This window comes from Scatophagus argus, chromosome 1 (genome assembly GCF_020382885.2).
Source record: "Scatophagus argus isolate fScaArg1 chromosome 1, fScaArg1.pri, whole genome shotgun sequence".
Classification (NCBI taxonomy): Eukaryota; Metazoa; Chordata; class Actinopteri; family Scatophagidae; genus Scatophagus; species Scatophagus argus.
This window is the reverse complement of record NC_058493.1, coordinates 4914034-4927163: the sequence shown is the minus strand read 5'-3', so window position 1 is coordinate 4927163 and position 13130 is coordinate 4914034. Positions and strand designations below refer to the sequence as shown.

Genomic DNA, 13130 nt, shown 5'->3' with positions numbered 1-13130 from the left:
GTGCAAAACTTTTATCTCCCTGGGTTCATACTCTCTGAGATGGGAATAGAAAAATTATTATTAATACACAGTGGTCTCAAAGCTTTTTCCCCCCTCTTTGATAAGACAAGAAATGACTTTTAATAATCAAATTATGTCAAAAGAAGGTTTAAGATTATACTGTCTTGGATAGACAAACTAAGTGACAAGAATACACACAATGATCATTTACCCTTGATTTCCTTCATTGTGTGTATTTTTCATGCTGTTATGTTCCAATCAGTTTGACAGAGCCTCGCATCATTCAGTTCCTCTGTCGGCTATATCCTTCTCAAAGTTGAATTGTCCCAAATTCATAATGTCAAACTGATAAAGCACATCCTTAAGACAGTATATTTTCTGAACAAGCACAGGAAACTTTTATAAAGAAAAGGTTATATTATAAATAGGTTATTATATTATAAAAGGTTGCCTTCAACATCAGAGACATTTTCAAGCCAAGGAAAGGCTGCTGGAAAATGATAAGCATTTTTTTTTTTCTCGTTGTTGATGTGTTTTCCAATTGTGTTACTGTTGTGGGGTGCAGGTTCAGTCTAAAGCTGTAATAATAGAATTTTGAGTCAAGAGGGTTAAATGTCTGTTTCCACAACATCAAGAGATTGAAACAGACTTTTATAATGTTCAAGGAGTACAGGGTGAGAATATGCTAGGTGACTGAGTGAGGAACAGTCAGGGGATTATCATACTACATATTTTATGGAAGGGAATGGTCCAGTTCTGTTTCCTGCTCTTAAATTTTGGTGTTTGGATATTATTTTGTGAAATTCAAGGTTTTCAAGGCGATAACTTGTGATGAAACATTGGCATATGCTTACATGCTTTGTGTATTAGCTTTCGGTCAAACTGCCTTCCATTGTACTACGAAAACACCAAAATACAACCAGGAATGTACTGTTTCAGGGAACTCTGCTAACATCTTTTTTGAAGGGGTACTTTGGCAGTATACAGCAGTATTCCATGTCCATGTATATTCCCATGTTGTTTTTCTAAGGACAGTAAAAATTAAATAAATTTTGTCCCTGGCATGGCTTAAGTTCCAAAAGTAAACTGTTTTGCTCAAGTTTACAACAAGTGCAATTTTGCCATAAATTTGTAGTCTCCAAGCCAAAGTTAAGATAATGCTGATGACATCACTATGACATTATAGGGGTTAAGTCCCTCCAGAGCCACAGAAGACATTACACAACCATTTTCACAGACTGAGCCAACCTGTTCTCATTATCAATGCATCAGCACAGCCAGTATTTGCTCTGTAGCCCAAACACTTTCTAGGTATGACACACCAGTTTCCACTCTAGCTTCCACTTAATTTTCCACTCACTCCTGGATGTGCCCCTCCGTTTTAGTGGTATAAAGAGTGAGAAAAGTCTGAGTTGGAGGGTTGTTGTGTTGGTTGGGTGGGTCAAACACAGTTGTTCTCCCAGGAGACCAGGGTTTGGGTCCAGCAGGGGGGCAAATGCCAGTTTGGTTTATTTGTCATTAAATTACTGTAACTCTTATAAATTACAAGCCAAGCCATAACTACACATAATGTGATTGGTTGTACACATGGTATGACCATTATCATTTCCTATCACAGTTAGTTATTTTACCTTTAAACAATAAGCTTTTCCTAAACCTTGTTTTGATGCCTAAACCTAACCAAACTGTTAGTGTCAAATAAGCTCCATTCTTATTGTGTTGCCGGCCACAAACATATCTCTAAATTACAAAACATAAGTAGCATATCTTATGTTTGTACCATGACTAAACTTATAAGTAAAAAGTTTCACAGTGGTAATTAAAAATAAAAATCATAACTGACAGGTAGCATCTAACTTGACAAGAGTTAGAAGAGCCTTGCTGATACTAGAAGAGTAATCACACCATCATAGTTTGAAGATGAGAACCACTGATCAAGGTGCTGTATTTGATGAGGTGGGAGTGAGAACACGTTGGCTGAGCAGTATTCCTCTCATAATGTAAAATTGTGGTGGGCTCTTTAAATGCTGATGTTCTATCTTTGACTTTTTATTGTCAGTGATCTTTCATCTCCATAAGAAAACCACACCCATTCAGAAATATTTATAAAAATATATTTCACAAAGTAGGAAACAATACAGGGTATCTTAGATTACAGTACAGGGAGTAAATAATTGAACATACACATTTATAAGCATTAAAGCACAGTAGAAAATATGATCTGCATGTAGGACTATTCCATATATATTATTTAGTCTACCGAGGACTGCCATAATACTGTATCAGTACAAACTGAGTATGCACGCAGCTGTAGTGCCATTGAAATTCTCATTATGTGCAAGAGCTAACGTGCAGAGACAAAACCTACCACCTCATTGAAAGCTAATGACATTAGCAGTAACTCTATGTACAGTGTAAGTCTTTTTTATTGATATCATACAGTGTAAGCAGAATATGCACATAGTCTGGATTTGTATCTCTGTTTTTCTTGGGCTAATGCAATCTGTTTTTCCTAAATGAGATTTTATGTTTGGAGGGAGCCACGTACTCAGGTATCAGTTGAACTATTGTGCTGTGCTCAGTCACTCACTGGCTTTGCCTCAGAATATATAATGAGATATATTTTACACAGAATTAGCATGTGTCAGAATGGTCCCATTCCTGCGGTCCCAATTAATCAGATTAATCTGTATTGTTAGACTAACTTAGAGCTCTTGTTTGCTTACATCTAGTCTATATTATCAACTGCAATAAATTCATGATATGGTTTGGCTGTTATGAAATAGTGTTCAAGTGGTTGAAAAAACAGCTGAATGTGAAATAATCTAAACACACTCACTTCAAATCGTCAGCACGGAAAAAATGATTTAAGAACAGAAATACAAAAACTCATCAAACAATAATGAAGAATCAACACGTCTCTTGTCAAAAAACAGTAGATTACAATTGTATTTAACGTTGCTTCTGTAAAAAGAAGGCCTCAGAGTTTCTACATTTATCTTTTTTCTCTTCACTTCAGTCTTTTATAGGCTAGTGACACTTGCGACCCACACCTGTAGCGTGTAAATACAAATAGTTGTATAAAGCAAGCCTTTCTGGGCTTTAGATAGTTTATAAATGTGGCCACCAGAGAAGATATCAAATGATAACAAATTCACCTTAAAGCCAATACTGGTTTGTCTTTTTGCTGTTTTCAAATCATACATACATTCATCATTGTAATGTAGACCATATATTGCTTTTCATTGTCATTTTGTTTCAGGTCGCCGATGAGCTGGGTGGCTTAGGGAGACATGAAACAAGAGTCCCTCTGCAGCTTCTGAGATCCAGCTTGCTGTCCATGGAGCGCGGAGTATGGTGTCCGCTCAAGCTTCAGAGAACCCCACGATATTCATTATTTCCTGTCATCAAGCAACTTCCAGCAATCCCAGGGTTTTTCTGCTACTGGCAGTCACAGCAAATGACTAACACCCAAAATACTGCTAGACACTCCACAACGGAATCTAAGATACACTCCACAAGAATCATAGATCTCCTAATAAAGACATTGTTTGGCTCAACACTTACAATGCGCTTGACGTAGTGGATGACAACTGCTATACCTCACTCTAAGAAGAATACAAAAAGGTGGCCTCCCTTGTCATTAACTGTTTTTTTTTTTTTCTTTTTAAACACCTGTTTCTAAAAGCCAGCAAACCCCCTAGCGTTTGATACACAAGTATGTGGACAGAAAAAAAGAGATCAGAAAGGTCTTTTTTTTCTAACAAACCAAAGGTCAGGTCTCGCGGTCACTCTCACCCACAGAGTAGAGCTCCCCAAGTCTTCTGAAGCGTGGACCCCACTCTCTGAGATAGTCATAGTTCTGGTCTGAGTCTGATGATGCCGTCTCCAGTGAGCTGAGGGAACCGGCAATGGATCCCCGGCCCTCGTATCCATAGATCTGGATGGAGTCGTAAGGCGGCGCTGTGGGATCATTGTCCGCCTCATGGAGCCGTACGTTGATGAATTCATCCACATCAACACCGTTCGGGCCTGAGTGCTGGCCTGCTCGGGGCATAAACTGTAGGTCAGGCTTGATGTCCTTGCGTGGGAGGTAACCATTGATGCCATCCGGGTTCTGCAGTGTCGCAATGTCGAAGGCCTCTGTGTCCTCCTCGCCTCCTCCTTCATCATCGTAACGAATAATATTCTCCCTCACATCTTCGTCATCCTTTATAATCAGGGGCTCATTCTTGTGTCTCCTCAGGGTCACAAATAGTACTACTATTACTGTCGGAAAGAAAGATGGAAAGAAAGGAGGGGGAAAAGAAGTCGAGGTCAAGCTTTGACAAGTTAATTTTTTGTCAGTACACCAGATTATGGTCAGATTCAAGGTCTGATGGTGAAAAATTTCATCCCTTCATGGCAGTAGCGTTACAATGCAAAAAAGTACCTCACCTAACAGCAGTATAATGCAGGCCAGGATGGCAATGAGAGCTCCCATACTGAGGCCGATCGGTAAGACATAGGCCTCCACATTGCAGGACTGGACAATGCCGTCTTTACTGCACCCACATACTCGGATGGTCAAGGTGTTGGTGCTGCTCATGGGTGGATTCCCATTGTCCGTCACAATGATTGGTAGGAAGTACATCTCCTGTTTCTGTCGTCGGAAGGTATCATGCTTGGCTAGTACACTGATTGAATTGTCTGTCAGAGAGAGGTAAAGCCAGAGATGAATTTTTGCAAGTATGTGTGAAAAACCCATTATTATTCATAGTGGCAACAGACTGAAGATCTATTATTAAATTGTGTGAAGATCAGTGCAGCATGAGGGTAAACTAATTTCACATCAATCGTCACTAGGCTTTCTCACATTCCAATGCTGTAGATGGATTTCAGCCACCTTCTTTTTTTTTCCCACAGCAGTCCAATTTTGGGAATTCTGAAGGTAGGAGAGCCCGAGTTTTCTGTACGTATTTGAAAGCTGAGGAAATGAAGGGACCACGGCAGGCAACACCAACTTAGAAGATGGCACATGTTGACCCAGAAAGGTGCCAGCTGCTCTTTGATGACACTTCTGTGAAGCTGTCTGCTCATTAGCTGGCTCTCCTTACCCTGCTCACATTATCAAACACTTGCATTCCCATAAGAATCTACTCCTGCTGATCTTATGGAAAACGTACAATTTCTGATAGTCTAACCTTTGCCACTCTGCTTGAGGGTGCACTGAAGACAGGGAAAATTGAGCTGGTGAGATACGTGATACAGAGACGAGCCATGTTGGATCATTCGCGTTGACAGAGCAAACTTAATCAAAAGATGGAATGCTTCATGATAGAATTATTTGCTTTGCATGATCTGTAATTGATATGAACATATGCTCAGATTTATTTTCTTATGAGTGCTGCCACAAAGTGGTACACTTTGCTTTGTGAGCACCAACATGTCTTATTTCACTTGGATCATTCAGGAGTGCTTAATGAGTATGCAAGTGTCTACTATACTATATTTAACCATCAGTGCTTGATCCCATATACAGGTCATTGTCATTTTCCATTGCTATTTATGATAAAAATAAAATAAAACATTTCCCACATGTCAGCTCATCCACAGAGGAAAAAGTCTCAAAGAAAAAGACATTCCTGCAGGAGTTCCTGCAGTTTTCTCCACTATGAAAAATATAGTTTTTCATTCTCCTTAAGGCACCATCTGAGAACCAGAGCTGTCAATAATTGAATAATTACCAATAACTAGACAATGATCACTGCTTCCTCGCCTTGTTGTAACAAGTTAAAAATACATAAAACAAACAAACAAACAAAAACAATAATAATAATGATGGAATTCTTCCTTAGGGGTAGAAATTATAGACCAATGACTGTTAACATAATAATAATAATAATAACAAAAATAATAGTAATAATAATAGTTTAGTTTATGTTAATAAACAACATCCAGCTGATGATTATGAGATGCCACAGGTTAAGATTAGGAGCGGTAAAGAGGACTAAAAAAGTCACTTAACTCTGTAATGTCAGTTATAGAGCGATAACTAATCAAACTAATCAAAAGTTTGCAAACATTAGCCAGCACAAGGTACTGGTCATGCCAAAACAAGTTCAGTTGTAGTTGTATTGAATTGAGCATAGTTGAATTTCATAGCTATTGAGTTTAACTTTATATTTGTAAGAAGAAGATTCAATAATAACACGATTTAAAAGTAAATCATGGAGTCTGAAAAGAATTTCTATCAGCAGAACTACATTTTTGGCAGTATGGTGAACGTATGTTGTCTCAGTTACTGATGATGAGATGCTCTGCTCTGCTGCAACACTGCCTCCTGAACACAGTTGTTGTCAGAGTGCACGATATCTTGTATACAGCCTGTCAGAGCCCTAGCCGTTTTCCACCGTGTGGACAACCCATAACCTCTTCACTGTTCAATTCCTACAATTAGACTCATCATCACAAACAAAAGCAGCACACAGAAGCTCACAGGAGCCTGTTGCTCTTCACTGAAGTGTCTCCCACAGCTGCCGATTCAGATAGAAATAGTCACTGAAGTGCTGGGGGATATGGTGTGATGGGCTTCTTGTCCCTATTCAAAATTAGCAATACCATAGACAAGTGCTTGGTGTGGTATATAATATATAGAGCTCAACCACAACACATATTTACTTTGGTTTCAAGCATGTGAGAAAAATAGAGGCTTTTTTCTTGTTTGGACTAATGCAGAGCTGCTGTGTTAGTGGTGAAATATTACATCATAAAAAACTATTAAACCTCCTCTTAACAAAGGGACAGGGTTCAGAAACCTGCAGGTTTTATACACTTTGAGGTTCAGCCACAATTAAGGCTGGGTATTTTGCAATGAGTCAGTGCCTGTTAAAACAGCTCTTCATTTTTTTTTTTTTTATTTCACATATGTGACAGGAAAAAAAGAATTTGGTTAATGTGTCAAAAGATTATTGTGATTGTTACACTGGTATATCATGTTTCTCCCTGTTAATGTAAAAGTAAAATGTCTTTATTTTTGTCAAAAGATAAGACAGGCTAGTGGATTTGATGACCTGATTTTTATAGACTCTTTTCTCCGTTAGAGAGAGGTTGCAGTAAGTTAGCCCGCAGCCTGTGCATCTCAACAGAAGGCTTGTACCATATGAAGATTTTTTGCCTTGAGCTGAAAACATTACACAATGTCATCATGAACACAGCCTGTTCAGAGCCACTTATGGAAGGAAGGCAGAAGGAGAAGAATGGAATAAATACAGAGAAAACCGGCAAATAAACCAATCACAGTATTTAGCAAATAAATTTAGCACCATCTGCCATGTGGTAACAGCTCCTAAGGAGTCACCCTACATTGAGCTGCAAGACTACCAGGAAAAGCCATTTGGATCCCATTCATTTAGTTTCCCTCAAAACGCATTGGGGAGTAAAAAGAAGCTGGTGTCCAGACAATTTCACATCTGCTAATTGTGAGCTACACTGATCCACCAGATTTCATCTCGAGTACGACTAACATGCCGCGGGTTAGAGATTAGACTGGAAAGCCATTGGAGAAATTTACAGAAACTTCAGTCATTCTGCCACAAAAGAGTTTCTTCTCTATGATTTCTTTTGTTACCCACCTTGGTTGTTTTTGATGGTGAAATTGGGATTGTTGAGCATCTCCGGGACGAGACGATAGTCAAAGTAGTGTCCCTGGATTGGGTCGTCTTTGTCCACTGCGCTGACAGTCTGAATCACCTGTGTTGAGAGACAAGAATATACAAAGGAGGGCTCAAAGCCATTAGGAAAGGCAACCTATTCATTATTCTGTTTTTGCCACAACAGATTGCCTCAGTCTAATACTGGCTGGATCACACCTGATGAAATATATTCCCTATTCATTCCTGGATTTTGAGATTATTATCAATGAGGTCCTGTCTAGTCTGGCACACTTTCAGGCTCCTGGCTCTATCTGTTAATCTGTCATCATAGGTCTTATCGTGCTGTATGTCTTTATGATTGATTGGAAATTAGAATTCAAGGCCTGCAGGACAGTTTTTTTTTTTCATTCCTCCCCTTTTTCGTCATCCCTTTCAATAAAGCTCCGTATTGTACATACGCTAGTCCCCTGAATGAGGTCGACTGATGAGAAGAAGAATGCTAAGTACTTGTCCAGAATTTTTGGCCGGGGGAAGCATTATGCCATCTGGAGGAAGACATGAAAGACAGTCTTGAATTATGATCCACTCTGATCAATCCTGACTGCTCTCATTTCCCCTTTGCTCAGTGCAGACTGTGTCAAGGGAGGACTGTTGCAGGGAAAAAAGACTGCACTCCCACCTCTGTAGTTTCCCAGTGAAATAAATAGGCTATAATTCACAGTGGCCAATCATTACAGGGGAGGAGAGAGAAAGGGAAAGGAAGTGAGAGAGAGACATGGTGGGGGGGGGGAGATCACTAGGTTGATGAATGAGCTACTTCTTTCCTTACCTGTCCAGGTTTTCCATTTTCACACAGAAAGGCCTCGTATTCGGTGGCGAATTCAGGGGCATTGTCATTAATGTCCATTACTCTGATGGCCACAATTGCCCTCGAAATTTGACTGTGGTTCCCTAATATACAGAAGGGAAATCAAAAAAGGGGAGAGACACATGGAGATAAATGAGAAAAGACAAAATGGAAAACTGACGGGGAAAACAAGGTTACACATGAAATCCCAGGTAAACTGTGTGACCTAGTTTTAATTTCCTTTATTTTCCATCTTTATTTCTCCCTTCATTTCCTGAGCTGATGGAAGGACAGATGATAAGCCACATCAATCTACATTTCAGCTGGTATCAACGATGCAAAACAGGATTCTAGGCAACAGAAAAAAAAATCCATTCATTGTGCTTTTGAAAATCCCCAGTACACTGTAATGTTTAAAACATGAGGGTTAAAACATGCATATTAATGAGTCATTGGTAAGTGAAGTCTAAAAAGACAATAAAAGGCAATTTAATTAGATTAGATTTTGATTGGAATTATTCATCACTGGTAATTGACTGTCCCTTTCGTCAGTCCCCTTAAACGCTTGTATTTATTAATCAGTCGTGCAAATGCCAACTTTTAAAGCAATTATCTATTAATGTGGGTGCGAGATGGCTGTGTCACTGTGGCCAATGACACTTGTGTATTCTTTTTTCTATTTTATTGGTTCATTTATTCATTTAAGGCCATACAGCTTACTCCTTAACATTACTTTCTAAGAAGAATGAAGTGCATTGTCTTGGTGTTATAGACTAAACCTAAGATTTCCTGAGCTGCAAGGTTGAAAAAAGGTTTTCAAAGCAAATGCAGCTTGTTGATCCCCAAGAAGATTTTAGATCATCGGGAGAGTGTCAACGATGAAAATGTTTGACTAATAACTAGGATTAAAGCGAATCTATATGTACCTTTTGCTGAACAGTAGTCATTGCAATTACAAAATAATGGTAAATTGAAAAGAGTAACTAAAAATGATCTGATTTTTTTTTTTAAAAAAAAGAAGTCATAAGATTACTTTTACAGATTTTTGCCCCTTTTTTCTTCCTAACATACAGCAATGGACAGGCCACCAGACAGGCCAGGAGATAAGCTGAAAAAGAGGTAAGCGGCAAGACACTTGGATATTGACAGTCTGATAGACAGTGATAGATGGATTAGGGCAAAGGGAGACTGAGCAACCACCCCCACCCCCAGCCCCACCTTCAAAAGTGACTTTCCCTCAGCAGCAGACAGGGAATAGAATCTGATTAGTTAGATGTCAACTGGTGCGAGGCAGCAGAACGCGCCTCCGTTTGGGTGGCAAATGGCATCAGGATAGAACTGGGAACACATCTATTCCTCTTCACGCCAGAGAAGACACCAGCTTCCCCTCCCCAACCGTGAAGAATAGCAAAACTGCCATATTTATTTTGGCAAATTCCTATTAGGTGTTCTCAGAGATGCCACTATCTCAAACCACAGTTACTTTGCCAAGAGGCATGAAAGCGCAGTTTAAATGTATGGGTGCAAGAAATGACAAGGCAACCAGCTTATCAAATGAGACACATTCAATTCCTCCAACGGGCTGCTACGATGCTAGGATTTGTCTATGCTGCACGGCCAAAACATTATGACAGCATTTGGGCTTTCATTTACTCTGACAATTAATGTGTGTTTCCTTTGATTAGGGAAAGAAAGAGACAGATAGAGGATGAGACAGAGAGAGAGAGGGAGAGATACAGAGCAGAAGAGGACAAGAAAAAAAGTTACAAGCTGTGTCAATTTCTATTCCAATAGCTTTAAGGGGTACATTAAGCTTTATCACAACATACAGCCCCCCTGAAACAATCTGTATGCAAATAAAGTCTTACATATGGTTTGAGCTGTTTGTAGCTCTGCCGGCAAGATTTTCTACGTAGTCAGTGAGTTTTGCGGTTCGCAGATGTTCTTTAATCTGTAATGGATCCTGGCATTGGAGCAACCCACTCTGGAGCATGTCTTTAAAACTGTTTATTTGATACGTCTTAATGTTCTTGCACTTTCACAAATTGACTACTGGGCTGTTTCATTCAATCAAAACTCAGCAAATCAGCGTATTTAATGCCTCTGTGGATTCAAATGCTAATTGTTTGTGCCATATTCTCTGAGCGATTAAAAGTGCTGGTTTTCAAAGTGCAGAGGATTGTATGTGGCACGTCAGTGGTTCCTTTGACTAAGACACCCCATGAAGTCGCTCCAAGAAGAAGACATAGTACACGCCTTCCTGTCATTCTCAGTTTGTGAAACTCTTTGTGAACACAGTCAGGAGAGGTTACTTACTGACTTCTGTGGCTGTTACTGTGATATTGTGCCACATGTCTGTCTCCCGGTCCAGTGGTTTGGCCAGTGTGATCTTCCCATCGTCCACGTTGATGTTGAACTGCCTCTCCAAATCTGTGTGTCTGTCAATGAAGTACCTGCAAAGATAGATAGATTATCAGAAATTTGAACCAAAACTCTTTTGCGTTACTCCTTTGCGCCTTCACATGAGCTACAGGGGGCATTAAAGCCTAATAAGGTATGAGAGCCCATCATAGGCACACCACCTCCTGCAAAAAGACCATTAATACATGTTATGTCAGGGTAAGAGATGGGGTGTTGTTAACCCTGTTAACCGCTGAATGGCCCCCAGAGGGTTTGAATTAATGAGTTAGGACAGCATTGTGTCACACATAAGATCAGGAAAATGGGGGAAACGGGGTGGTGGGGGTGTGGGGGAATGGGGTGAGGGGAGTGAACCAACCATCATTGAGCCATTTATGTGATTTTTTTTTTAAATCCACTTTTAGACCTTTGTTAATACAGCAGCACACTTTTGAAATCACTCAAACACAGTTTTAAATTACACATTTGTAAAACTTCTCTTTTCTTCATTCTATTTCTCTGTTACCTTGCCTGTGACACACTGACTTTTTGTCTTAAAAATACAGTTGCAAGACATAACCCCCTCCACCCAAAAAACAAATAAATAAATAAATCCAGCAGCGGGTATGAAATTGGAATGCACATAAAAGAGAATTTTCAGATGCCACTTGAAGCTGTGAAATCGGTCTTTCATGTTGAGACTCGCAAAGAGCCAATTCTTGGGACAAGCCCACACAAAAAGGGCTAAAAAAGAATCTGTCATTATGGGTCATCTTTGGTTTCACACGTTTCATTTGCCATTATGCGTGACTGTCATAAACATCCTACTCGCTCAAAACACAAGGCCGCATTGATTCACGTGAGCTAATTACACCGTGTACTACACAAGTGTTTCCATATCTCCGGGACAAACTGTCCCTGTTCCTTTCTCTCTCTCTGTCTCACTCTCACATCTTCCCTCACAATCTCTTCCCGCTGTTACTCACTGACAGTCAGAAAGTATTTTTTTTATTCTTTTCTATCCAGCTGGGTCTCAAGCTCTTCCTAATCCAATCCCCCTATCCAATTCTTTGCAGACCCTCTTCCCACATAGGCATCCCTCAACCACCAGACGCCCTGCTCACCCTGTCTCCCTTCCTTCCTAACCCTGGGTCTGGTATCATCTCGCAGTGGAAACGTTCATCCCTATCAGTCCAGACCTGTTTATATGAGAGAGAGAGAGGAGAGAGGGCAAAGAGAGCATAGACAGAGGGATGGAAAGAGAAATAGAGAAAGAGCACCAGCAAAATCCAAAGTCACAACAGCAACAATTTATATGAAGGAGGACGCTGCTTATACAAGAATAGTAGGAAATGAAATAAATAAACCACTGGCCCAGATTCCAATTGTTGGGGAGATGTACCGAGCCGTGACATTTCCATTTTTGAGATGAAATGGTGTAAAATCCTCTAGACGCCGGGCTGGGAGAGGTCCATGAGGACCCCCCGCCACCCCCCCCCATCCCCTTCCCCTTCTCTCTTTCTCTGTTGCCCTGCAGACGCAGAGCACTTTCAAGACAGGCAGACAGCAGCAAGCCACCTGGGATCAGTCTCTCTCCTGCAGACTGAGTGGATCCCAGTCAAACTCTGACAGCCTCACGTGGAAGCGAGGAGACAGACCCTGAAATGTTCTGCCACCTGTCACTCAAACTGACAACGTGATGTGAAAAGAATTAAAAGCAAATAAAAAATGATATCCAGCGTTATACGTGCATGGTTTTCCTGGGTGTGATGTGAGAATGTGTGCAAATGCGTGCGTGTGTGTGTGTGTGTATCGTCTGGCTTTGCTGTGCTCTTCACAGGCCTTTAAATGGCATTTGGCTGACCCCAGTCAGCAAGTCGAGGCGGTTTGTAACAAATATTTTAAAGCAATGAACCATTTTTACAGACATCCACACATATTCACCCTCAGTGTAAAACAAATGTAATATGCTAATCAGAATACATCATTGTGGCACAAGCTCCTCTGTGCATAAAAAAGATAAACATGAGCTGTAATCAGTGAGATCATTATTTTTTTTTCTCCATTCATATAAGATCCTTTGGTGCCATTGATGTGGCATCTCTGCATTTCACACAGATCACTTGCCAATCAAACTGTATGGCCAGGACTTCTTCTCTGGTAGAGTTTCTGTGGGTGGCAATCTTTTGTCTCTGTAGCCATGCTGGCTATCACTGCTCAAACTAACTACCAATTGATCGTTCTTTCCC

General features: G+C 40.2%; 1 protein-coding gene across 2 annotated transcripts in view; it reads right to left on the bottom strand.

Moving 5' to 3' along the window:
• Positions 1-2131: 2131 nt before the first annotated feature.
• The window catches only part of cdh8 (cadherin 8), an 84048-nt gene continuing 73049 nt past the window's right edge, over positions 2132-13130 (bottom strand). The window contains exons 8-12 of one of the 2 annotated variants that reach the window (XM_046399291.1): positions 10798-10934; positions 8464-8585; positions 7614-7731; positions 4438-4689; positions 2132-4269 (exon numbers count right to left, since the gene is read on the bottom strand). In XM_046399291.1, the coding sequence (XP_046255247.1) occupies positions 3776-4269; positions 4438-4689; positions 7614-7731; positions 8464-8585; positions 10798-10934 (1123 nt within the window). In that variant the 3' untranslated portion in view covers positions 2132-3775. The remainder of the gene's footprint in view (positions 4270-4437; positions 4690-7613; positions 7732-8463; positions 8586-10797; positions 10935-13130) is intronic. The other variant, XM_046399370.1, reaches the window with a different exon arrangement.